At 54.5% G+C, this 26461-nt stretch overlaps 1 protein-coding gene across 1 annotated transcript; it reads left to right on the plus strand.

The window, feature by feature from the left end:
- Positions 1-795: 795 nt before the first annotated feature.
- Positions 796-25764, plus strand: LOC135174486 (rho guanine nucleotide exchange factor 5-like). Its single transcript, XM_064141739.1, is given in 32 exon segments — positions 796-2460; positions 2462-2803; positions 2805-2960; positions 2962-2982; positions 2984-3088; positions 3090-3110; positions 3112-3279; positions 3281-3331; positions 3333-3380; positions 3382-3489; positions 3491-3619; positions 3622-3726; positions 3728-3760; positions 3762-3863; positions 3865-3900; positions 3902-3943; positions 3945-3977; positions 3979-4215; positions 4217-4373; positions 7903-7984; positions 8854-8918; positions 9126-9388; positions 10721-10881; positions 11805-11957; positions 14670-14799; positions 16409-16483; positions 17350-17439; positions 17795-17949; positions 20340-20501; positions 21478-21548; positions 21862-21966; positions 23281-25764. Coding segments are annotated over 32 exon segments (5118 nt in total). The 5' UTR covers positions 796-903; the 3' UTR covers positions 23436-25764.
- The last annotated feature ends 697 nt before the right edge of the window (positions 25765-26461 follow it).

The raw sequence follows: 26461 nt of genomic DNA on the forward strand, positions 1-26461 counted from the left end.
AGCTTGAGGAGGGCAGAGTGAGACTGGAGATTGGGAAGAAATTCTTGGCAGTGAGGGTGGTGAGACTCTGGCACAGGCTGCCCAGGGAGGCTGTGGAGAGACTCTGGCACAGGCTGCCCAGGGAGGCTGTGGAGAGACTCTGGCACAGGCTGCCCAGGGAGGCTGTGGATGTCTCCTTCCTGGAGGTGTTCAAGGTCAGGTTGGACCCGGGGCAGTGGAAGGTGTCCCTGCCCATGGGAGGGGCTTGGAACTGGATGATCTTGAAGGTCCCTTCCAGCCCAGCCCATTCTGTGGATGTCTGGATTTGCAGGAGCCTTTCCCCCCACAGTGTGTGCCTGAGGACCTTGCTGTCCAGCCCTCTGGAAGCCACCAGCTCGTGTCCAAGGTGTCCTGAAGAGTCTCTGCTCCTGAGGAGCTTGGTGTTTCAAGTGGTCTGGGGGTGAGAAGCACCTCCCTGGGCAACTCTGCTAAGCACTAGAAGAGGTCAGAAGTGTTCACCCATAGAGACATTTTCATACCATGAAACTCAGTGAAGAGTTTACTGATTTTTCTTGCTTACTCCACCCCTTCTGGTATTACCTTTTGGCTTGGAGGTCGTTAGCCATGGCCAGCCCCACGCTGCACTGCAGCTGCTACAGAGAGATCAGCATCTCTGCTCCAGCCAAAGGCACTTCTGGAGCTGCACGTCCAACTCAAAGGGCATTAGGAGCTTAACGTTGGCATTGGTGTCCCTCCTGCCAGCTGGGATTGGCTATTTGCCTCCTCTCAGGCCCTGATATGTTTCCCAGATCTTCTCATCCTCTGAATTTGCATTTGTTGTGTTGTTTCTCAGCTGTATTAGTTCTGTTGTTAAAGGCCTGTGAACTCACTTGTGTTGTTGTTTCTCCCCTTTTGTTTAGCAAGATGTCACTGATGGAGGCTGAAGAAACCAGTGAGGGAGGTACCACTCCCCCAGCAGCCAGCAGCACCACTGGGGGAGCCTGGGATTCTACCCCAGCCAGAGGGGAGCATCACCATGGCCCTCACACCTCAGCCAAAGTGAGCATGAGCCCCTCTGACTCTGCAAAGGGAGCAGAGCTCAGCACTCCTGAGTGCTGCCTCTCTGCCCCAGGCAAAGCAGCAGAGATGCTGGGCAGAGCCTCTAACCCTGTGCCAAAAGTGCCAGCAGGCCTGCAGCAAGAGCAAGGGGATGCAGAGCCTCAGGAGGAACTCTCTGAATTGGAAGGAGAAATGTTTTCAGAGCAGGGTGTTCTGGATTGTTCTCTGAAACTCACGCAGGTGGAGCTGGCTGAGCTAGAAAGCAACCAGGACTCTTCTCTCAGGACAGACCAGGGTGGGCAAGCCACTGGCAACAGCACCCTGCAGGCTGTGGACCTCATCACTGAGCTTCCTCAGTGCCAGGCTGAAGTGACTGCTGATGGCTCAGTCCCCGAGGCCCAGCACCTGAATTCACCTTTGGTTGCTGCCTTTCCCTCTCCGAGGGAGACACCTAAGTGCTTCCTGGTGTGTAAAACTGTTTCAGAAGGGCATTATAAAGCTGAGCCCTGCCTGGGTAAGAGCTCTGGGGGGGATGTTCTGCTGGAGGTCGATGCTGGTGCAGAGCAGAAAGCGAGCAAGCAGACAGCGGCAGAGGAGCAGCCTACCTCAGAGCAAGCAGGGGAGGACACTCCCGAAGGTGCTGGGGAAAGCCTGAGGGCACTTCAGGGTTCGGAAGGGGACTCAGCGTCGCCTCCTGCCTCTCGGTTGTCTCCCACCTTCGCAGGCGGCAGCCAGACAAGTACACTACAGGCAGAAGGAAAGATCTCAGCTGGGGAAACAAGAAACAGCAGCATGGTCAAAGCCCAGGGAGCAGGAAGGGTTCCTAAAGGTAACTCCTCCACCGCCAGAAGCCTCCTGCTGGAAGACAGTGACAGGAGAGCAGAAGGCAGCCCTGCCTGTCCAGCAGAGAGTGCCCTCCAAGGAAGGGCTGTGGCCAACAGAGCTGAGGGAGTGAATATGTCACAGCATGAGGACCCAGCACAGGATGAGGCAGCATCTGAACTTCAGCAGGACGAGGAGAAGAAAGAGCCCAAAGAGCAGAACCTGCCAGAAGAAGGAAAAGCTTTGGGCTCCAAAGTGGGAAAAAGCAAGGGACAAAGTGAGCAGCGAGAACAGCAGAGGGAAGAGCTCGGGCTGAAGGAAGAGCTTCAGCTAGAGCCTCCATCAGCATCTTTCAAGCCAGAGGTACCTTCTGTTCCCAGGCATGCTGTGGGCCCTTGTGGTCTGGAGAATGTCTTGGTGGCAGAGCAAACAGGAGCAGTGTTTCCTCCCGGGGAACCTGTGGCTGTGCGTCCGGCTCCTGCCGGTGTGCTGCCACAAGCTGCTGCTGCAGAAGCAGGCTCTGGGTGCCAGCCACCTGCTGGCAGCCCTCTGTCCTCAGATAACCTGAACCCAGGAGGTGAAACTTCACACAGGTGCCAAAGCCTCTGAGCAGGCAGAAGACCCAGAAGACTCTGGCTTGCTGTTCCAGTGGTGGTCAGGGGAGCGGAGAAAGCTGAACTGGGCTGACTGGCCAAGGCTGGGCAAGGAGGGTGGGCACAGTGATGGGCACGGAAAGCCTCTCCTGCAGTTTGGTAGGGATGCACTGCTCCCTGGAGCAGAGAAGCAAGAGGTTTCTGTTCCAGCACACCCTTCCTCTGTCTCCCAGAGCTTGGGGCCAGCCCATCCCGGGTCAGAAGAGTTGGGAGAAGCTGAGCTTCAGGAATTCATTCCAGCTCTCCCCTCAGAGCTCAGCTCTGTGGCGTCGGCGTCTGGCCCATGGCAAGCCCCCTGCTAGTGGGGCAGCCTCTGTGACCCCCGAGGACTGTCCTGTGGCCTCAGAGAAGGCAGCCAACCAAGCAGCTGCTGTGCAAGTGCAGGAGCCAAGGTCAGGAGAAGCTGCTGCTCCGAGGGGTGCAGCTCCAGAGGAGGCCAGCACTTCCCCATCAACTCCTCACTTGTGAGGGAAGGCTTTCATGAAGGCCTTCCTGGCCCCTCTGTAGCATGCACAAGCTGTCTTGCCCTGGAGGAGAGCAGGATTGGAGCTGTCACTGCAGGGCCACTGGAGCCACCCCCGAACACCAGGCAGGACTTTCCACTCCCCTGAGCCCCCTAGAGACGACTCAGCACAGCCTCCCAGGGTCGAGTGCTGCTGTCCAGGGCGAAGGAGAGCGCAGCAGGCATGGGTCAGGAAGCAACAACAGATGCAGCCAGGTTCAGTTTTAACCCCCAGGAGAGCCTGGATCCAGGATCTCCAGCGTCCCTGAGCAGCCTCACTTGGCCCTCTGAAGACGATTCCGTCCCTGCTGTGAGCTTTTCAAGAACAACCTCTGTCCCACTCGAGCCTACCTCCAGTGTCCGAGCCCCGATGCCAACCTGCTGCTTCCTCCTGCTCCCCAGCTGCAAAGCCCAGGCAAGCTCAGGCCCCCTGCACTCCATGCAGATCACCTCGCTCAGCCCCCAGCCCTCCAGAGGTCACCAGCCCCTGGCTCCTGTGCCCTGCTGCAGGCCACATGCCAGCTGTGAGGTGGGTGACAGTGAGCTGGCTGGCCCTTTGCCTGCTCCTCGGACTGCTGCCCCTGGGCCCGAGCCTCACACTGTGAGGCCTCTGCTGCTGGTGGAGAAGAGGGAGCAGAGAAAGGTGACCTTGCTCCAGTGACTGGAGAGTGGGATCTGGGTGAGTCAGGTACCCAGGAGACAGAGACTTGTGGATGACTCAGGGGTCAGTTTGCTGGCCAGAAGCTGTTTCTGCTGTTGGCAGTGAAGCATTGGCTGGCTGCTCTGACAGCAGCCCTGACACGGCAGACCAGCACAGGCCGTCGGGCAGCTCCTCACCTGAGCACCCTCCCCTGGCCCTCGCTGGAAGGCCTGCTAGCATCCACGGGACTGCGGGAGCAGAGAGGCTGCTCAGCCCCTTCCCATGCTGGGCCTTCACCAATCCAATCCACTTCCTCCAGCTCGGGCCCTCCATCACCACCCACCGGCAGAAAGAGCTGCCAAGAGGAGGAGGTCTCAGGGCAGCCACGGTGGCAGCACCAGGCAGGCACCTTTGGCATGGGCACAAAGAGCATCCAAGCTCCACTGGCAGTGGCGGAGAACACAGGAGATGAGAGAAGGGTCAAGCAAAAGCTGGGAGGAGGAGGAGAAGGTGGCTTGGCAGCTCAGCCCCAGGAAGGGGATGCCAAGGCACCACCTTTGGAGGAAAGCATCGAGCTGGCCAGATAAGAGAGCCAGCAGGGCAGCTGCACAGGAGCCAGCAGCTCATCAGGACAGCCCAATGAAGCGCCGAGTGAAAAGCAAGGACTGGCACCGGCAGGGCTTGAAGAGGACCTCAGTACCGCCAGACATCCTGCAGGGTGAGTCCTCTTTTCGGTCTCCCTTCCCCCTCCTCAGCTTACTGCAGGTGCCAGAGCAGGATTGAATCAAACAGGCAGTGTGGCAGAGGCAGGAGAGCTGAGAGGTCGCCGCTGCTCTTGCAGCTTCCTGCTGGTGCTCCTCACGCCAGCCCTGCTGCCTCCTCGCTGTCCTGCCGCAGGCTCCTGCCCCCAGCTGCCCCTGGCTCCTCTCTGCTGCCCTGTAACAGCACTCTTGAGTGGGGCTGCACACTGGGGCTCAGTCATAGGAAGGGACCTCAAGCATCATCTCGTTCCAACTCCCCTGCCATGGGCAGGGACACCTCACACTACAGCAGGCTGCTCAGAGCCTCATCCAGCCTGGCCTTAAACACCTCCAGGGATGAGGCTGGAGGCAGCCCCTTCCAGGCTCTCACCACCCTCATGCTGAAGAACTTCTTCCTAACATCCAGTCTGAATCTGCCCATTTCCAGCTCTGTTCCATTCCCCCCACTCCTATCACTACCCGGCAGCTTAAAAAGCCCCTCCCCATCTTTCTTGTAGCCCCCTTCAGATCCTGGAAGGCCAAAATAAGATCTTAGTTCAAGTTCAGGCCTCCTCTCCGGACTGAGCAGCCCCAACTCTCTCATCTGTCTCCATAGCAGAGCAGCTCCAGCCCCTCCCCAACTCTCTGTGTCCTGTCTACATAGCAGAGCAGCTCCAGCCCTCTGAGCATCCTCCTGGCCCTTCTCTGGACACACTCCAGCATGTCCAGATCTTTCCTGTCCCAGGGGCTCCAGAACTGGATGCAGTACTCCAAGTGGGGTCTCACCAGAGTGGAGTAGAGGGGGAGGATCACCTCCCTCACCCTGCTGGCCACACTTCTCCTGCTGCAGCCCAGGCTCTGGCTGCTCTGCCAGAGCACACTGCTGGCTCATGTTGAGCTTCTCATCCACCGGCACCCCTAAGTCACTCTCCCCAGGGCTGCTCTCAAGCCAGGCACTGCCCAGCCTTCACCTAGGCTTGCTCAAAACCCAGGCACAGGACCTGGCACTTGGTCTGGTTGAACGCTGCTGACTCCCACTGAGGGTACCATAAGCCAACATCCCCCAGCTCCCTTCCTGCAGGGCTGCAGGACAGGTTGCCAGCCTTACCTTTTCAAGTGCATCATAGGCCTGTGTTGCCTGCACTTCTCCTCAGAGCCAGGCATGGTTCTCTTCAGGATGTTCTGCATGAAGAAAGATGTTTTCCATAATGCAAAGAGGGCAACCTGGACAGATGGAGCTGGGAGCAGTAGGAGCAACAGAGAAGGAAACTGAAGCAGTGGTAGCTGATGAGAGGTGGAGGCAAGGCCAGAAGTTTGAGGTGCAGAATGTTGCTACTGAGCTGCACTGGCTGGGGCAGCCCTGGCATGCTGCACCAAGTGAGCTGTCATGGCACAGAAAGCACAGCCTTGCACACAGCCTTGCTCCTTGCCTGGGGCTTCTTTTCTCCTGGTGAAAACCCAACAAACCTCCAGGGATGTGGCTTCCACTGCCACCTCCCTTCCTTTCACACTGCAGCAGAACTCCCCTCCCCTCTTGACTCCCTCTCCAGTTTCTCTTCTTGTCAGTTCTCCATGTTCAACCTTCTGTCCCCCTTGCTCAGTAACCTCACCTGGTTTGGCCAGCTTGCAGGAGTGAGTTTCTTGGTGCAGCTCTGTGGTGAGCTTCTGCTCATCACCTTTGCTGCCATCCCATGGCCGCTGCATTTTGCTGCACTGGTAGCAGCCTTTTTCCAAGCAGTAAGGAAAACCAGGAGAGGAGGTTGAACAGGGCTGTGAGGAAACTGACTGTGGGGCCAGGGCTGCTCCCTGCCCTATGGAGACCATATCTGGAGTACAGTGTCCAGTTCTGGGCTCCTCAGTTCAAGAGGGACAGGGATAGACCAGAGAGAGTCCAACAGAGGCTTTGAGGGGGAGGAAGGGACTGATGAGGAAAGGCTGAGACCTGGGGCTGTTTAGCCTGGAGAAGAGAAGATTGGGAGGGGATCTTGTTAGTGTTTGTATTTATCTGAAGGGTGGGTGTCAAGGAGGGACCTGGCTCCTTTCAGTGGTGAGAGGATGAGGGGCACAGGTTGAACCCAGGAGGTTCTACTCAATGTGAGGAAAAACTTCTTTGCTGTGGGGGTGCTGAAGGCCTGGAGCAGGCTGCCCAGAGAGGCTGTGGAGTCTCCTCTGGAGACTTCCCAGACCCACCTGGGCACTGTGCTCCTGTGTACCCTGCCCTAGGTGACCCTTCTTTGGCAGGGGTTGGATGTGCTGCTCTCCAGAGGTCCCTGCCAGCCCCAGCACCCGTCCCTCTCTGAGCACACTCGCACACCCCCTCAGCAGCGTGTAGCTGTTCCCACATGTTTCAGCTCCTTGTTTATTTGCTCCCTCCCTTTCTTTTGCAACTGCCACCTTTGGGTTCCAATTGGACCTTCTGAAAGAGATGAGCTTCCTGAGAACGTGGGATTGGAGATGGGAGATAAGGATGCAAATCTCACCAAGCTCAAGGTCCCAACTTGCACAGAGGCCAACTCATTGATGTCACCAAGTGGCAAACAGGCATCTGCTGTCAGGATGGGCATTTGCTCGCTCTCTCCTGCTCTCTGTCTGCTCTCTGTTCTGTTCTCTGTCTAATCACAGACAGAGTTGGGTGATTCTGTCTGACATGGAGCCTAGATGTCCCTTGGAGGTCTCTCCCAACCCAAACCATTCTGTGACCTTGAAGCATACTTGCTGATGCTTGCCTTAGTTTCTAAGCTCCACGAGGTGCCTAAGTTCTGGCACAGGGGAGAAGGGGAGCATGGGAGGGCTGTGAAATGTTTGCAGCACTTGAATAAGGATTTCTTCATCTGTTTGACCTGGAAATCCTTGCCTCCAGATTTGAAAGCATCTAAGACATCAGCACTGCCCTTCCCCTGCCCTGTACTTGCAGCTCAGTCTTTGGATTCCTTCCTCCTCCTGCTCCCAGTGGATTTTGTATGGAATTATTTAAATCTCCATTTAATGAAAGCCCTCACAAAAGCAAAGGCAAATGCAAACGTTCCCCACTCTGCATAAGCAGAAGGTGACTCAAGCAGCACTTGGGGCATGCTCCCAGAGCAGATAAATGTGAGCACTGGATTCTTGGGCTGCTTCCCTTCCAGGACTCTGCACAAGAGTGACCTTGTTGGATGTCCAACATCTCTGCAGCACAAGTCACTGAGAGCTTTCTGGTGCCTAGCCCAAGCACGTCCCACAGGCAGTTTCTTCCCTTGGGCAGCTGGAGAGAGAAGCTTTCAGAGCTGCTGTCCTCCCTGCAAGTGGCAGCCTTTTTCTCTCTAGGAGTAAAACCTGACTAACGTACCCCTGTAAAGTGCAAGTAGTGCCAAGGGTTATTAAAACTAGAATGTTTCTGACCCCAGAATAGAGGTCAGGAGGGCAGCTCTGCTCCAGCCCAAGGTGAGTTGTGTCTGAGTGTCATTTGGGTTGTAGCTTGGCTCTACAAACAGACTCAGGGGGTTTACTTTCTCATTGTCTGACCTGCAGAAATGCCTTCTGTGCCCTCAGAGGAAGAAGCTCACAAGGCACACAGGGAGCCACCAGGCAGTGCAGAAACAGTGATATTGAGGTAAGCCTCTCAAAGCCCCCTTAGAGTCTGTCCCCTTTTCTGTGTGGCACAGCTAGGTGATGCTCTTCATTGTTCCTGAGGAGGAGGAGAAGAAGACTGTATTAGAGACTTAGGCCTGTGCTCCAGCCTGTGGCTCCTGGGAGAGGAGCCCATGGCAACAGAAGCATTTCTGCCCCTACTAGACAGTGTAATTTTGGTGAAGCATGTAGAGGTTGAGCTTGCTGGAAAGGGAGATCCTTGCTGTGACAGATGTGTTACCAAGGTTTGGCTAGAGGGCAGGGATCCATCCAGAGGGACCTGGAGAGGGGGGCCCAGGCCAACCTCATGACATTCAACAAGGCCAAGTTTAAGGTCCTGCACCTGGGTTGGTGCAATCCCAAGCACAGCTCCAGGCTGGGTGGGGAATGGCTGAGAGCAGCCCTGAGGAACAGGCCCTGGGGGTCTGGGCTGATGCAAATCTCAACAGGAGCCTGCAGTGTGAGTGCAGCCCAGACACAACCCTGTGCTGGGCTGCAGCAAGAGCAGTGTGGGCACAGGGCAAGGGAGGGGATTCTGCCCCTTGGCTCTGCTCTCCTCAGACCCCACCTGAAGCCCTGAGTGCAGTTCTGGATCCCCCAACACAAGAAGGACATGGAACTGGCACAGACTGCACAGGGGGTTGTGACTGCTCCCCCCTGGAGGTGTTCAAGGCCAGGTTGGATGAGGCCTTGAGTGACCTGTTCTAGGGGGAGGTGTCCCTGCCTGTGGTGGGGGGTTAGAACTGGATGGGCTTTGAGGTCACTTCCAACCTAACCCATTCTATGCTAAGCCACCTCTGGTGCTGTGCTCCTCCTGCCCTCCACCTTCCTAAACCCTTGCTCTCTGTGCAGAGAGAAGAAACCTGCAGACACGACGGAGAACTTCAAACGCAGACACTCCAAACTGATCAACTCGTGTGAGTACCTGCTGCTTGAAGTGCTGTAGCAGACCCTCTCCTTCATCATCCCTCACCCTGGCAGGGAGCACAAAGGAGAGGCAGCTCCTGCCACCTGGTAGCGAGGAGTCAGGGAATTGAGTCCCCAGTCTGAGACAGAGCTTTCCCTGGGCTGAAGCAGAGGGTGAGCAGCTGCTAAGGAAGGTAACTCCATGCCTCTCTTCACAGCAAGACTGCTGTACCAGGAGTACAGTGATGTGGTGCTGAACAAGGCCATTCAAAGCCAGAAGAGAGTGGACTCTTTTGCAGAGGACCTAGAGTCGAGCTTCCCAAGCTCCCCGAGGCTGCGCAGGAAAGTGCTGTCCCCCCAGGACTCCTACTTGCAGCGCCTGTCAGTCTGCTCTACTGCATCCCTCTGGCAGGACATCCCTGTGATAAGGGGCAGCAGGATGCTGCTCAATATGTCCCGTGATGAGCAGAAGCTGCAGGAGGTAAGGGTCGCGGGTAACAAAGCAGACTGTAGAAGGGGAGGAGTTGGGAGGGACCTCTGGAGGTTGTAGAATCCACTAAGGCTGGAAAAGACCTTGGATCAAAAGACTGAGTCCAGCCACAGCTCAGCTGCCATGGCCACTAAGCCATCTTCTGAAGCACACCTCTGCAGCTTCTGGAACACCTCCAGGGATGGGGACTCCACTGCCTCCCTGGGCAGCCTGTCCCAACCCCTCACCACTCTCTCACTCAAGAAGCTTTTCCTCATGTCCAACCTAAACCTCCCCTGGCACACCTCAAACCCATTTCCTCTCATCCTGTTGCTGGCTGCTTGGCAGAAGAGACCAACACCAGCATCGCTCCAGCCTCCTTTCAGGAGGATCACCCAGTCCAACCCCCCTGCCAGAGCAGGATCACCCAGGGCAGGTGACACAGGGGTGCATCCAGGTGGGTTTTGGAAGTCTCCTGAGGAGACTCCACAACCTCCCTGAGCAGCCTATTCCAGCACTTCATCACCCTCACAGTGAAGAAGCATTTCCTGATGATGAGTTGTAGTCAGCAAGAAGTCCCCAGAAGGGTGGTTAAAACGGAGAGCAAAAGTTCCCATGTGGAGAATGCAGGTGGTGGAACACAGAGGTGAGGTCACCTCTGCCCTGTAAGCAGTGTGGGCTGGGTGGTAGCAGTGCCTCAGAAGCAGAGCAGTGCTCAAGTTCAGAGTTGTGGAAAAGTCATAGAATGAATCCTAGAGGAGCTCAGATTGGAAGGGACCTCAGAGATCATCTACCCCAACCTCCTCACCATGGGCAGAGACCCCTCAGCTAGACTCAGCTGCTCAAAGCCTCATCCAATCTGGCCCTGAACATCCCCAGAGAGGAGGCAGCCTCAACCTCCCTGGGCAGCCTATTCCAGAGCCTCACCACCCTCATACTGAAGAACTGCTTCCTAAGATCCAGCCTAAACCTGATGGATGAGTGACAGGACAAGGGCAATGGTTTGAAATGAGAGCAGAGCAGATTGAGATTGGGTGTGAGGGACAAGTATGAGGGTGCTGCAACACTGCAACAGGTTGTCCACGGAGGTGGTTGAGGCTTCATTCCTTCAAGGTCAGGCTCAACAAGGCTCTGAGCAGCCTGCTGTAGTGGAGGATGTCCCTGCTGATTGCAGGGGGTTTGGACTGGATGACCTTTGGAGGTGCCTTCCAGCCCAGCCCAGTCTGGGACTCTACACTGAACCAGTGGGAGGTTTCCTTGCTTTGCCTCTGTCTCTTCTCGGTGAGATTCCTCCCAGCCTCATGCCGCCTGCTGGTGCTGTGCTCTCTTGTTTCATCCCTCAAGGCCAAATTTGAGTTGATCATGTCTGAAGCTTCCTACCTACGCAGCCTCAACGTGGCAGTAGATCACTTCCAGAGGTCAGCAGAGCTGCAGGCAATGCTGACCAACCAGGAGCGGCAGTGGCTCTTCTCCCGCCTCCACGACGTCCGCGATGTCAGCGCCAGGTGAGCTTTGGCCTTGCCTTTCCAGGGGCTGCCACCTCCCGTGCAGGCCAGAAGACACAGCCCATCATTCCCATCAGTGACCTCTCCCACTCCAGTGCTGCCTGGTCACAGGCCTCCAAGGTAGCTACAGAAAGGTTCATCTACACCGTAGGTAAACGTATGGAAGGGATGCCCACCTTCTTAGGTGACAGGGCAGCGCGAGTCTGGGGGCCACCTTCCAGATCTGATGACACAGAGCTCACTGCAGGAGACCAAAATGTGCTCAGGGTGATAGAGCAGTGCAAGTCTTGGGGTCACCTTCCAAATGTAATGGCACAGAGCAGGAGACCAAAACGTCCCAAACACTCCTGTAGCCATCTGCTGTTGAGTTCTGCTGTGACTGAACTTGCCTGGCTTCAACCTCAGATGAAGCCAAATTCATCTCCTGCCAAATATAAGACAAAAGCAGCAGCTGCCTGAGCCCTGACCAAAGCAAAAAGGGGAAAGAGTAAATGACAGCCATCACTGGCCAGCACCTAATGAGTTACCTGTGCATGGGCCCATAAAACGTAGGCATGAGCTCACATGCAAGGACTCCTGTCTGTTGTAGGAGACTCTTCTGCTCTTCTCCTGCCAGGCTCTGGCTACCTGAATGGCAAAGCCATCAAGGTTTGCTGCTGCCTTTTGCATTTCTGCCAGTGCAGTTACTCTGGTGATGTCTTCTTTCGCAGCTGCCTGCTGCCCCTGCCTGTAGATGTCTGAGCTCTCCAGAGCAGAGGTCCTTCTGCCTCTCGCTCGTCCCAGCCCCGCGCTGCTGCACCACAGGCGCTGTGCTCTCCTCGGAGCGCAGGGGACCGGCGCCGTTCTCCCTGCGCTCAGTGACGCTGCTCTGCTCTTCTCTTTTTTTCTGGTGCCATTCCCCCCACGTGCTGCTGCTGCTGCAGTTTCCTCTTTGACTTGGAGGAGAAGTTTGAGGAGGACATGTTCACCTTCCACGTGTGTGATGTGGCTCTGAAACATGCCCCCGAGTTCCGCAGGGTCTATCTGCCCTACGTAACCAACCAGACCTACCAGGAGCAAACCTTCCAGCGCCTACTGTAAGTTCTCTTACTTCTTCCACTCTCCTACCCTCAGACTTCCCTGCTGCACGTGGAATGTTCACTCTGTCATGCCATGGGGAATGCTGCAGCTACAGTTTGTTGGCTGGTGCTCCCCCTGCATCCCTAGAAGAACAGGCAGGGACCTTATTTAGGTTGGGTGCCAGGAACAGGTTCTTTAGCATGAACACTAGAACAGGTTGCCCAGGAAGGTGGTTGAGGCCCCATCCCTGGAGATATTTGAGGTGAAGCTTCACAGGGCTCTGCGCAACCTGATCTAGAATCATAGAATCAACCAGGTTGGAAGAGACCTCCAAGCTCATCCAGTCCAACCTATCCCCCAGCCCTAGCCAGTCAACTAGACCATGGCACTAAGTGCCTCATCCAGTCCCTTCTTGAACACCTCCAGGGATGGTGATTCCACCACCTCCCTGGCTAGGGAGATCTAGTTGAGGAGGTCCCTGCTGACTGCAGAGGGGGTAGTCCAACCCCTAGTTGACCTTCAGAGGACCCTTCCTACCCAGACTGGTCTATGATTCTTCAGTTTGGTGGCATGTGGGGACAGCAGGACAGAGGTGCTGCAAGCTCCCCTGCCATCGGAAAGGTCTGACTCCCTTGCAAGCTGTTCTCTCTTGGCTGCCCTCTGCTGGAGAGATTAAACATTGCTGTCCTGGATAATGATTTTCAGACTACTAAATTGGATTCACTGAAGTGAAACTTCCAATCTCAACCACTCTGTGATTCTGTAATCAAGTGAAATATGGCTGCTGTCCATCAGCTTGAACTGGCTCCCCAGGAATCTTTCAGGTGGATTGAAAAGCCTGGGGGCAGGGAACACCATGGGTCTCTCTACCTCTGGGCAGTGGAGTGGAACATCTCTTAGCCCTCCTCTTCCATACCCAAGGGTACAATCAAGCATTAACCAGGCATAGGCCCGGACCTGAGCAAGGTTTCCATGTCACTTCTGCACTGCTTCCCTTCATAACAGCCCAGATGCAGTGAAAGTGCAGTGATTCCAGAAGACACTGTTCCAAGCAGAGTCCTCGGGCACTATCTCTGAGTGCTGCTGGCTGGGTGAGCTCTGGTCTTGCAGTTGATTCATTTCAGAGGAGGCTCAGTTCCACGCAGAAAGGCCCTCAAGGAGGTTATCCAGGGGCCTACAGCCTTCTTCCCCATAGAATCATCACAGAACCACAGAATGGCTTAAGTTGGAAGGGACCTCAGAGCTCATCTACTCCAGCCGTGGACATGGGCAGGGATACCTCCCAACTAGACTCTTGCTGCTCAAGGCCACATCCAACCTGGCCTTCAAAACAACCTCCCAGGGCAGCCTATTCCAGAATCTCCCCACCCTCCTACTGAAGAACTTCTTCCTCAGCCCCACTCTAACCCTGCTCTGCCTCAGCTTCAAACCATTCCCCCTTGGCCTGTCTTTAGACACCCTCAGGAAAATTCTCTCTGCAACCTTCCTGCAGGATGCTTTCAGGTACTGGAAAGCAGGTCTGAGGTCCCCCTGGAGTCTTCTGTTCTCCAGGCTGAACACCCCCAGCTCCCTCAGCCTGTCTTGATAGCAGAGCTGCTCCAGCTCTTGGATCATCTTTGTGGCCTCCTCTGGACTTGCTCTGACAGCTCTCTGTCCTTATGCTGGGGACACCAGGACAGGAGGCAGTATTCCAGGATCTCTTCAAGGATAGGAGCCTGGCTGTTCTGGTGCCAGCTACCACTCCCACACCATTAGGCTTTCATCTGCCACTGCCCAGCATGGAAAACTGGGATAGCAGTGGCTGTGTCTAAGAGGGTAAGAGAGATGTTAGGTGGGAAGACACCTCCTCTGAGGAGTAACAAGAGAGGGAATTATGTTCAGTTCTGGGCTCCCTAGTTCAGGAGGGACAGGGATCTGCTGTAGAGAGTCTAAGGGAGGGCTGTGAAGATGATGAAGGGACTGGAGCACTGCCCTGTGAGGAGAGGCTGAGGGACCTGGAGCTGTTTGGTCTGGTGAAGAAAAGACTGAGAGGGATCTAATATATCTGAGGGCTGAGGGGCAAGAAGGAGGGGACAGACTCGCTCAGTTGTGCCCTGGGATAGGACAAGCAGCAATGGGTGTAAGCTGTAGCACAGGAGGTTCCATCTCAACACAAGGGGGAGCTTCTTTCCTGTAAGGGTCCCAGAGCACTGGCACAGGCTGCCCAGAGAGGCTGTGGAGTCTCCTTCTCTGGAGCCTTTCCAGCCCTGTCTAGATGCATTCCTGTGTGACCTGAGCTAGACTGTGTGGTCCTGCTCTGGCAGGGGAGTGGGACTCGATCTATGGAGGTCCCTTCCAACCCCTGACGTCTTGTGCTCCTGTATATGCAGCTGCTTGCAGACCCTGCACACAGCCCCTGGAGCTGTGTTCGATGTAAGGCAAGAATACAAAGCAGTACTGTCTGTGAGAGGTGCCCTGCTGGGAGAGGAGAATGAAAATGTAGCTTTTATTTCAGAGGGCTTTGGCAGAAGGAGAAAAGGTCTAATGGTGGTCGTGCTGCTGCCCTGTGTGTGTTGGAAGCCTGGGCTGGCGTTGTGGCAGCAGAAGAGTGCAGTTTCCCCAGAGCTCTTGCCCCAGGGCCAAAACCTGGCTGCTGGGAGTGCTCCAACAGCCACTGAAATCTGACACTGGGAAGGTTTTGTTTATTGGCTCTGATTCTTGGATGTCTTCTTTCTTTACCACTCGCACAGAAATGGAAATGCAGGGTTCCAGCAAGTCCTGGAGAGACTGGAAAGCGATCCAGTGTGCCAGCGTCTCTCACTTAAATCCTTCCTCATCCTCCCTTTCCAGCGCATCACTCGCCTCAAACTCCTCTTGCAGGTAAATCCTGGTTCTCTGCCCTCCTGCAGCTTCTTTCGAGCTGACTCTCCTGCAGATCTGCAAGCCAGAGACAGCTGGGGACAAGGACTGCACACACTGCTTCCTTCTGCTTCTGGGGGAAGAGTCACGGAATGGTTTAGGTTGGAAGGTGCCTCAAAGGTCATCCGGTTCCAACCCCTTGCCGTGGGCAAGGACACCAGCTTGCTCAAGACCTCATCCAACCTGGCTTTGAATGCCTCCAGGGAAGGGACATCCACAACCTCCTCGGGCAGCCTGTGCCAGTTTCTCACCACCCTCACTGCCAAGAATTTCTTCCTAATTTCCAATCTCAACCTGCCCTCCTCAAGCTCAAAGCCTTTGCCTCATTCTCTAACCACAGGCCCTCGTAAAAAGTTCCTTCCCAGCTTTCTTGTAGGCAACCTTCAGGTACTGGCAGGCTGCTCTGAGGTCTCCCCAGAGGCTTCTCTTCTCCAGGCTGAACAGCCCCAACTCCCCCAGCCTGTCCCCATAGGTGAGGTTCTCCAGCTCCCTCTCGTAGCCTCCTCTGGCCCTGCTCCAGCAGCTCCGTGTCCCTCTTTTGCTGGGGACACCAGAACTGGAGGCAGTGCTGCAGGTGGGGTCTCAGCAGAGCAGGGGGGCAGAATCCCCTCTCTGTGCTGCTGCTCTCCCTGCTTTGGATGCCCCTCTGCTGCCCACACTGTGAACGTGCCTTTGCAAACCCAAAGCCCTTCATCACCGTGCAGGTGCCTGCTTTGCCTTACAGCAACACTAGGAGCAGGCTGTGCTAGCCCCTCTGAGACCAGGTGGTGTGAATACAGCTTAGGACACTGCTGCAGCATAAATTAAGCAGTACTCCAATAAATAATTGACAGGCTCTGCTCAGAAGAGAGGGGTGTGTGTTTCAGGCAACTTTTTTGCTTACCTGGTAGGAAAACAAAGCAAGGCCTTCATGGCTCCTCGCCCGTGCCCCTGCCCCTGTTCCTCACCTGTAACCTTGGCTAACAGAAGCCTCCCAGACAGGGAACTACCAAATGGATGTTAGGAACTACCACAGCATGTTAGGAATGAGTTCTTTACTGTGAAAATGATGGAACACTGCAACAGGTAGCCCAGGGATATAGCTGAGGACCCATCCCGGAGATATTCAGGGTCAGACTGAGGAGGGCTCTGAGCAGCTTGCTCTAGTGCAGGATGTCCCTGCTGACTGCAGAGGGGTTGGACTAGAAGACCTTTCAAGGTCCCTTCCAACGCAGGTCATTCTATGGAGTCCCTCCTGAATTAACTTTGAGCTTTTTATCAAAGTCGTCTTGTTCATTACTTGAACCCTTTGGGTTTTCACACCAGGAGAAAAGAAGCCCCAGGCAAGGAGCAAGGCTGTGTGCAAGGCTGTGCTTTCTGTGCCATGACAGCTCACTTGGTGCAGCATGCCAGGGCTGCCCCAGCCAGTGCAGCTCAGTAGCAACATTCTGCACCTCAAACTTCTGGCCTTGCCTCCACCTCTCATCAGCTACCACTGCTTCAGTTTCCTTCCCTGTTGCTCCTACTGCTCCCAGCTCCATCTGTCCAGGTTGCCCTCTTTGCATTATGGAAAACATCTTTCTTCATGCAGAACATCCTGAAGAGAACCATGCCTGGCTCTGAGGAGGAAGTGCAGGCAACACAGGCCTATGATGCACTTGAAAAGGTAAGGCTGGCAACCTGTCCTGCAGCCCTGCAGGAAGGGAGCTGGGGGATGTTGGCTTATGGTACCCTCAGTGGGAGGTGATTCTCCCCCTCTGCTCCACTCTGCTGAGACCTCACCTGGAGTACTGCAGCCAGTTCTGGAGCCCCCATTATAAGAACAGTGTGGAGATGCTGGAGTGTGTCCAGAGCAGGGCCAGGAGGATGCTCAGAGGCTGCAGCAGCTCTGCTGTGAGCACAGACTGAAAGAGTTTGGGCTGTGCAGGCTGGAGCAGAGGAGGCTCCCAGGGGACCTTCTTGTGGCCTTCCAGCATCTGAAGGGGGCTACAAAAAAGCTGGGGAGGGACTTTTTAGGCTGTCAGGGAGTGACAGGACTTGGGGGAATGGAGCAAAGCTGGAGGTGGGGAGAGTCAGAGTGGAGGTGAGGAGGAAGTTGTTGAGCAGGAGAGTGGTGAGAGGCTGGAATGGGTTGCCCAGGGAGGTGGTTGAGGCCCCATGGCTGGAGGTGTTTCAGGCCAGGCTGGCTGAGGCTGTGTGCAGCCTGCTCTAGGGTAGGGTGTCCCTGGCCATGGCAGGAGGGGTTGGAACTGGCTGCTCCTTGTGGTCCCTTCCAGCCCTGACTGATTCTATGGATGGCTTAAGGCTGTGTCAGGGGAATTTTGGATTGGACAGTAGGAAAAAGTTCTGCCCAGCATCCCAAAGTGAAAACAGTCCTTGTCACACAGACTTCTTTAAGGCAGAAGGATGATGGAGAAGTTCAGTAAACTCACCTGAAACATGCTTGCTTTGCAGGAGGGTGCCTAAGGACTGCTGAGGGGCTCCTGGAGTAGCACTGATCCCTCCTCACTGATCATCTCTTTTCCTCTGCAGCTCATCAAGGATTGCAATGAAAATGTCCAGCGCATGAAGAGCACTGAAGAGCTGATCTACCTCAGCCAGAAGATTGAATTTGAGTGCAAGGTGAGCTTGGCCATTCTCTGGGCCCTGCTCTGCTGTCTTCTCTCTCTCAGTGCAAGGTGAGCTTGGCCATTCTCTGGGCCCAGCTCTGGTGTCTTCTGTCTCTCAGTGCAAGGTGAGCTTGGCCATTCCAAGAGACAGGACTGTTGAGGCAGAACATGATACCCAGGTTAGCTCTTCCTCACTGCTTCCCTTGCCCAGCCGTTTGTGTCAGCCATCAGCTGAAGATGCCTGCAGTGGCTGGGCCAAGCGGGGAGCGGAAAGCAGCCTTCCTCCCGAGCATGGCAAACCCAGGATCCCAAGCTCCTGGATGATGATCTCCTCTCACAGGCTTGACCCAACCACTTCTGTCCTGCAGATCTTTCCCCTCATCTCGCAGTCGCGCCGCCTGGTGAAGTGCGGGGAGCTGTCTGCGCTGGACAACAGCCCCCTGAGTCCGAAGTGGAAGGTCACCACCCGGCCCATCTACCTGCACCTCTTCAACGACTGCCTGCTGCTGTCGCGGCCCAAGGAGTGAGTGCTTCACCACAGTTCTTGCTGCCCCTCTCCAATGCCTGTCTCTCTCTGGCTCTCTGCTTTGCTGAAAGACTCTTTTCTCTCTGCATTTGCCAAGCTGCTCTCCTAACCCTACGTGATGTGAGTATCCTCCAAGTGTGTGCAATGTCATGGACCAAACTCTGGTCATATAAGAAGTTCTCTTCTGGGGCAACACTTGCTCTGCTTTTCCAGCTCTGTAATGTCAAACATTTGAGTAATAACCATTTCTTCTTGGTAAATAACAGCTGCCTTCCACTGCCTAAAGGGATCCTGCAGGAAGGCTGCAGAGGAACTTTTGCTAAGGGTGTCCTGAGACAGGCCAAGGGGCACTGGCTTGAAGCTGAGGGAGAGCAAGGTTAGACTGGACCTCAGAGAGAAGCTCTTCAGTATGAGGGTGGTGAGACTCTGGAATAGGCTGTCCAGGGAGGCTGTGTATGCCTTCTCCCTGGGGATGTTCAGTTTCAAGGCCAGGATGGATGAGGCCTAGAGCAGCTGAATCAATCTGAGAGGTGTCTCTGCCCATAGCAGAGGGCTTGGAGTAGATGAACTCTGAGGTCCCTTCCAACCTGAGTTGTTCTATGATGCTTGAGCCCTCAGTCCTGGGAAAACCAAATTACTTCCCTGGCCATGTTTAGCAGCTGTGCCTTCCTCCAAGCAGATGCAAACCTGTGTATGTGGCAACAAAAAAACCCACCCAAAACCTCAAGAGTGGAGACAGAAAAGTGAGCTTAGGTTGGAGTAGATGATCTCTGAGGTCCCTTCCAACCTGAGCCGTTCCAGGATTAGTGGATCGCCCTTTGGTGAGGAGCTAAGGGAGCTGTTGTTGGGTTGTGTTGGTTGGGGTCTTGCACTGCTGCTTTGGGCTTTCATCTGTGAGCTACCAAATCAGGTTCTCACAGGACAGAGCTGTTTTACCCTTTTCATGAAGTGCCCTCTCTCTGGCCTTCTGAGCCTTCTAGCAAGAGCAAAGCTTAGGCTGCCTGAATTAGATGAAGACTCAGTAGAAGCTGTTTTGTTTTTCTGGTGCTGGAAACCAACATGGGACTACCTGGACTTCAGTAAGGCATTTGACAGCACTTCCCACAGCATTCTGCTGGAGAAGCTGGCCCCGCATGGCTTAGACAGGTGGACTCTTGGCTGGGTTAAAGACTGGCTGGATGGCTGAGCCCAGAGAGTTGTGGTCCATGGGGTTAAATCCAGTTGGCAATCAGTCACAGGTGGAGTCCCTCAGGGCTCAATTTTGGGGCCACTCTTGTTTAATCTCTTCATCCATGACCTGGCTGAGGGGATCGAATGCACCCTCAGCAAGTGTGCAGATGACACCAAATGAAGCAGCAGTGTCAATCTGCTGCAGGGTAGGAAGGCTCTGCAGAGGGATCTGGACAGGCTGGAGGGATGGGCTGAGGCCAATGGCATGAGGTCTAACAAGGCCAAGTGCCAGGTCATGCATTTTGGCCACAACAACCCCCAGCAGCCCTACAGGCTAGGGGAGGAGTGGCTGGAGAGCTGCCTGGTGGAAAAAGACTTGGGGGTGTTGGTGGCCAGCAGCTGAACATGAGCCAGCAGTGTGCCAAGGTGGCCAAGGAGGCCAACAGCATCCTGACCTGGATCAGCAATGGTGAGACCAGCAGGAGTAGGGAGGTGACCATGCCCCTGTACTCAGCACTGGTGAGACCACAGCTCCAGTGCTGTGTCCAGTTTTGGTCACCACAGCATAGGAGGGACATTGAGGTGCTGGAGCAGGTGCAGAGAAGGGTGATGAGGCTGGGGAGAGGTCTGGAGAACATCACCTATGAGGAGCAGCTGAGGGAGCTGGGGGTGTTTGGTCTGCAAAAGAGGAGGCTGAGAGGGGACCTTATTGCCCTCTACAACTACCTAAAAGGAGGTTGCAGTGAGGCTGGAGCTGGTCTCTTGTCCCCAGTTACTAATGATAGGACAAGAGGAAATGGCCTCAAGTTGCATCAGGGGAGGTTTAGGTTGGCTGTTGGGAGGAAGTTCTTTCCTGAGCAGGTGGTCAGGCACTGGCACAGGCTGCCCAGGGAGGTGGTGGAGTCACCACCCCTGGAGGTGTTTAAAAGGAGAGTGGATGAGGTGCTTGAGGCTATGGTCTGGTGATGGAGGCTGCTGGGATGAAGGTTGGAGTGGCTGATGCTGGTGCTCCTTTCCAACCACATCGATTCATAGTGATGAGATGTGCTGAGAGATTTGGTTTGGTCAGGGACTTGTCAGTATGAAAATGATGCTTGGACTCGAGGAGCTTGAAGGGCTTCTCCAGTCTGAGAGATTCTGTGATTCTGTGACTCACTTTGTTTTGCAGCCTTCATCCCCTTATACCTCCCAACTCTGTTCTTGCTCTCTCCCTGCAGGGGCGGACGGTTTGTTGTGTTTGACCACGCTGCTTTCTCAGACGTGCGTGGGGAGAAGTGTGAGATGAAGCTGCATGGAAGCAACAAAAACGTTTTCCGTCTCTTTCTGCTCCAGAATTACCAGGGAAAGAGAGTGGAGTTCTTGTTCCGTACAGAGACACAGTAAGGCCTCAAGCTTGCCCGAAGTTTATGCCATTTTCATAGCCAGAACCTCCTGGGGGGACTTGGTGGTTGGGCCCCAGCTACCAGAATGCTTAAATATCAAACACAGATACTGAGCAGAGGACTTGAAAAGCATCCTCTTGCCATAACAAGCCCCTGATGAGCCACCTTGCTCCTCTCTCATCATAGTTACTCCTGCAGTCCTACCAGCTTGTCATCACTCAACCTTGGCCACTTCCATTTTCTCTCCTTGCCCCCAGCAGCAACTTGTTAGGAGCAAGCTCTTTAGCATGAGGGTGGTGGCACATTGAAACAGGAAGCAGGGGTTGTTCAGCCTGGAGAGGAGGAGGCTCCAGGGGGACCTAATAGCAGCCTGCCAGTACCTGAAGGTGACCTGCTGGAAGGGTGGGGAGAGACTGTTTACAAAGGCCTGCAGTGATAGACAAGGGGCAATGGCTTCAAGCTAGAGAAGACCAGGTTCAGGTTGGATGTGAGGGACACGTTCTTTACTGTGAGGCTGCTGGAACACTGCAACAGGTTGCCCAGGGAGGTAGTTGAGGCTCCATCCCTGGAGATGTTCAAGGTGAGGCTGGGCAAGGCTGTGAGCAAGCTGCTGCAGTGGAGGATGTCCCTGACTGCAGCGGGTTGTCTGGACCAGCTTTGGAGGTCCCTTCCAGCCCAGTCCATTCTGTGATTCTATGAACAGGTTGCCCAGGGAGGTGGTTGAGGCCTCATCCCTGGAGATACTCAAGGTGAGGCTGGGCAAGGCTGTGAGCAAGCTTCTGTAGTGGAGGATGTCCCTGACTGCAGGGGGTTGGACTGGATGACCTTTGGAAGTCCCTTCCAGCCGAAACCATTCTGTGATCCTCCCTGATCCCTCCTATGAGCAAACCTTTGCACCCCTCCTCCCCATCCCCATCATCATAGCCCTGCCCCTGCCCCTGGATCCTGACACATGCTTGGTGATGTTTTCCAGCAGTGAGAAACTGAGATGGATCTCTGCTTTGGCTCCTCCACGAGGAGAACTGGACCTCCTGGAATGTCCTGGTGAGACTCTCTGCTACTACTACAGCTGTGGGAGTGGGCTGGCTCGAGGAGGTGGAGTCAGGCTGAGGTGCAGCATTGCAGGAGGACGGCAGGGGAGAAGGTTTGCCTTGCTGTAGCCCGAGGAGACGCTGCTGGGCTTCCCCTCGGCACCGGGCTGTAACGCTCCCCGTAGCTGTCGGTACTGCTCAGCTGGAAGAGCTGTGGTCTCCCTCCCGGGTCTCTGCTCTTCAGTACCTGGGGCTGATGCAGACAGTTGTTGGGTTTTGCTGCTGCTCTCCCCTGGTAAACCACTCTGATCTCTCCTCCGGTCCAGATGCACCACAAGTTCAGTGCATAAAGACCTACAAGGCTCGAGAGAACGATGAGCTGGCTCTGGAGAAAGCAGACATCATCATGGTGATGCAGTACAGCAATGATGGTAAGCAGAAGCTCAGTGGCTCTCGTCAGCTGTGCCTAGGAAGTTCCTCTAGCAGCAGAAGCCTTCAGCAGCACAGTCAGAAGCCTCTGGTGTCCTGACGGTTGGACTGAAAGGAGGAAGAGGGCTCCTAGGGGACGGAAGGTTCACAGGTGCCAGCAGAAGGCCAAGGGCATCTTGGGGTGTGTTAGAAGGGCTGTGATTAGTAGGTGCAGAGAGATTCTCTTCCTCCTCTACTCTGCTGTGGAGAACCAACACAGCGCTGCAACCCCAAGCAGTGCTACAGGCTGGGGACAGAGAGCCTGGAGAGCAGCCAGGCAGGAAAGGGACCTGGGGGTGCTGGTTGATAGTAGCTGCACATGAGGCAGCAGTGTGCCCAGGTAGCTAAGAGAGCCAGTGGCATCCTGGCTGGGCTCAGGAGCAGTGTAGCCAGCAGGACAAGGGAGGTTCTTCTGCCCGTGCTCAGTACTGCTCAGGCCACAGCTTGAGTGCTGTGTCCAGTTCTGGGCTCCTCCATTCAAGAGAGATGTTGAGGTGCTGGAAGGTGTCCAGAGAAGGGCAGCAAGGCTGGGGAAGAGCCTGGAGCACAGCCCTGTGAGGAGAGGCTGAGGGAGCTGGGGGTGTGCAGCCTACAGCAGAGGAGGCTCAGGGCAGAGCACACTGCTGTCTGCAACTCCCTGAAGGGAGGCTGTAGCCAGGTGGGGTTGGTCTTTTCTGCCAGGCAAGCAGCAACAAAAGAAGGGGACACATTCTGAAGTTGTGGCAGGGCAGGTCTAGGCTGGATGTTAGGAAGAAGTTATTGGCAGAGAGAGTGATTGGCATTGGAATGGGCTGCCCAGGGAGGTGGTGGAGTCACCATCCCTGGAGGTGTTGAAGCAAAGCCTGGATGAGGCACTTGGTGCCATGGTCTGGTTGATTGGACAGAGCTGGGTGCTAGGTTGGGCTGGATGAGCTTGGAGGTCTCTTCCAACCTGGCTGATCTATGACTATACAATGTTAGGGATTGGAAGTGACCTGGAAGAGCATCCAGTCCAACTCCCCTGCTAGAGCAGGAGCATCTAGAGCAGGTCACACAGGAGCGCATCCAGGTGGGTTGGGAATGTCTCCAGAGAAAGAGACTCCATAGCCTCTCTGGGCAGCTTGCTCCAGGGCTCTGCCACCCTCACAGGGAAGAAGTTGTATGATTCTGTAATTTGGAAGCTGAAAGGAGCTCTTGTTCTTTGATCTTTGGGCCCTGCTGGAAGGATTTTTGTGGGAGAAGAATAAGATGTTGGGACTGTTTTGCCTCACGTTGTGCTTTTCCCCCCCGCACCACAGGGTGGATGGAAGGAGTCAAACTTTCTGACCGGGAGAGAGGCTGGTTCCCCTCAGAGCACGTGGAGCTGATATCCAGCAAACAGGCGAGGCAGAAGAACCTGAAGGAGGAGCAACGTGTGAAGAACGCCAAGCAGCATGTCTTCTGCAAGAAATAAGGACTCTGCTTGGACCTGTACAGTCTCCCTGCCTTGGGGCAGCCGTGGCTTTGATGTCATGCCTCAGAAGAAACACCTCTGCAGAGAGCATCAGCGCAGCACTTTGACAGCACCAGGGGCTGTTTGCCAAAGAAAGCAGGAATTCAATCAGGAAAACAAATCAATTCACTTCCTCTGTGTCACCAGGACTATGGCAGCAGGAGAAGGGGGGGAAAGTTGCTTGTGTTGCTTGTTTTGTGGTAATAGGGAGGGACTTTAATCAGCCAGAGGCCTGGGAACTGGACTTCACAAAAATACATTCCTGGTTTCACCACTGGGAAGTTGCAGGACTTTGGGTGAGTCACTGCAGAATTCTGCCTCAGTTTTCCCATCTGTGCCATGGGTGGAAAACTTTCCTATCTCACTGGATGTCGTGAGGCTGAAAGTGTGCGCAGAGCTCTGAGTTGCTGAGGAAGGAGGTTGCTGTGTGCAAAGCACAATAGAGGTGAGGAGGTTTCCTTTTCAGTATCCTCTTATGTCTTGCTGGTGTTGATGGTCAGAGCTCTGAGTTGCTGAGGAAGGAGGTTGCTGTGTGCAAAGCACAATAGAGGTGAGGGGGTTTCCTTTTCAGTATCCTCTTGATGTCTTGCTGGTGTTGATGCTCAGAGCTCTGAGTTGCTGAGGAAGGAGGTTGCTGTGTGCAAAGCACAACAGAGCTGAGGAGGTTTCCTTTTCAGTATCCTCTTGATGTCTTGCTGGTGTTGATGCTCAGAGCTCTGAGTTGCTGAGGAAGAAGGTTGCTGTGTGCAAAGCACAATAGGAGGTGAGGAGGTTTCCTTTCAATCTCTCCCTTGCATTGATCTCCACAGAGTGTAAATTCCATTTGCAGTGACTGATCTGTTTGACTGTGCAAGCCTACTGTGTTTTGAGATGAGCAAATATTCCCTTGTTACCTAAACCTGACTCTGTTAAGAGGCTTTGACAGCATCAGAATATCCACTGGAGTTAGTTGTTTGGAAGCCACTGTGGTGATTTCCACACACTCCCAACACACCTTAAGAAGTACCAAGCTGAAGAATCTGTTTCACAAAGGTCATCTCTCTCCTTAACCTTCTTGATCCCTGCTGCCCTTTTCCCACCTCTCTGTTTGTAACACTCAACCCTCCCTTTATCCTCTGTGCCTGGAATTGTTTTAGCAGGCATCTTCTCTCTCAAAATGAGGCCTTTTTCACCTCAGCTATTTGAGTATCTCCACCTCTTTGCTTTCCTAGCAGCTCTGTGCCCTGCTGGCACTCTCTTATTTTGAGCTCTCTGGTCCTTTTCACTGCTGGGTTTCACCATCTTGTGTTTTCCTTCTCCCATAACTTTCTCTCCAGGCACAGCTGGCTTGGACAATGTGCATGTGGTGTGCTGGGGGTGGGGGGTTGGTTTTCTTTGTCCCCTTATAGGGTGCAAGGGCCATAAGGGTACATCACTGAACACCCAGAACTGTGTGGGAGATACTGATGCTGCCAGTGGTTGTGGTACAGGGAGCAGTGCACTGTTTGCAGGCCAAAGCACAACCACAAAGGAAGAAGGAGCTTGGTAAGAGAGGATGGGATGTGGAATGTGCACTGAGAAGGCATCTGGTGGGGTTCCTGGAGACCTCTGCAGGCAGGATGTTGCAGTAAAACCAACTGAAATGAGCTGGCCTTTGGGCTGGGGTTTTTTTTTTCCACCCTGCCTCTCACTCAGACTAAAACAACCACAAAGCTCTTTTTTAGTACCTGGACAAAGTAAGCCTGACTTAGGCAAATGCAACCAAGTGGCACTTTTCCTGCTGCTCTTAACCTGACAGCTGATGTGGTATTGCATGCACCATTTTGCACACTGAGAGATAGTTTAGCCACTGTAGATAAAAAAAAAACAAAGCCCACAAATGCCTACCAGGGGGTTTTGTTCATGGGGGAGCACTCTGGTTTTAAGTGCAGTTTACATGCAGTCCTGTTTTGGGGCAGAACCTGTCTTATTTGAGGACGATGCCTTTCCACTGTAAAATAGTTTGTGTTTTTTAAGGTGTTAAAAAGTGTTGAGTCAATGCAAGATCTGCTAGAAGAATCAGTAGAGGGAAGAGAGCAACCCTGTAGCCCTTCTTGCAGTTAATATATTGGAAGAATTGAATTTGTCTTCATTTCTGCAGCTTTTTCTGTCTCTGTGTAACATTTCTGCCTCAGAGTTCCCATCTACACTGTATCCAGTAGAGCTTATTACAGCCTATTTATATCCATAACTTTTGGCTGGATTAAACAACCCAACCAACCCACGAAGTTGCTGTTAGTCCCAATAAACTCATGCACTTCACCAGTTAAAAGCAGCAACTTTCTGCTTTCCTTGTGGCTGAGGTTTTCATTCAGTCCTGATGGACACCAAGTCCTGCAGGGGACAGCAATGTGCCCTGGTGGCCAAGAAGGCCAACGGCATCCTGGGCTGCAGTAAGAAGAGTGTGTCCAGCGGATACAGGGAGGTTCTCCTCCTGCTCTGCTGTGCTCTGGTGAAGACCCAGCTGGAATATTGCATCCAGTTCTGGAGCCCCTGGGACAAGAGGAAGGTGTCCAGAGAAGGGCCACGAGGGTGCTCAGAGAGCTGGAACTGCTCTGCTGTCAGGAGACGCTGAGGGAGTTGGGGCTGTGCAGTCTGGAGAGGAGAAGGCTCCCAGGTGACCTTACTGTGGCCTTTCAGTGTCTTAGGGGAGCCTACAAGAAAGCTGGGGAGGGACTTTCTAGGCTGTCAGGGAGTGACAGGACTGGGGGGAATGGAGCAAAGCTGGAGGTGGGTAGGTTCAGACTGGATGTAAGGCAAAAGCTCTTCAGCAGGAGGGTGGTGAGACTCTGGAATAGGTTGCCCAGGGAGGTGGTGGAAGCCTCATGCCTGGAGGTGTTTAGGGCCAGGCTGGATAAGGCTGTGGGCAGCCTGATGTAGTGTGAGGTGTCCCTGCCCATGGCAGGGGGGTTGGAACGAGATGATCCTTGTGGTCCCTTCCATCCCTGACTGATTCTAAGTGCAGCAGG

This window comes from Pogoniulus pusillus, chromosome 4 (assembly GCF_015220805.1).
Source record: "Pogoniulus pusillus isolate bPogPus1 chromosome 4, bPogPus1.pri, whole genome shotgun sequence".
In the NCBI taxonomy this organism is placed as follows: Eukaryota; Metazoa; Chordata; class Aves; order Piciformes; family Lybiidae; genus Pogoniulus; species Pogoniulus pusillus.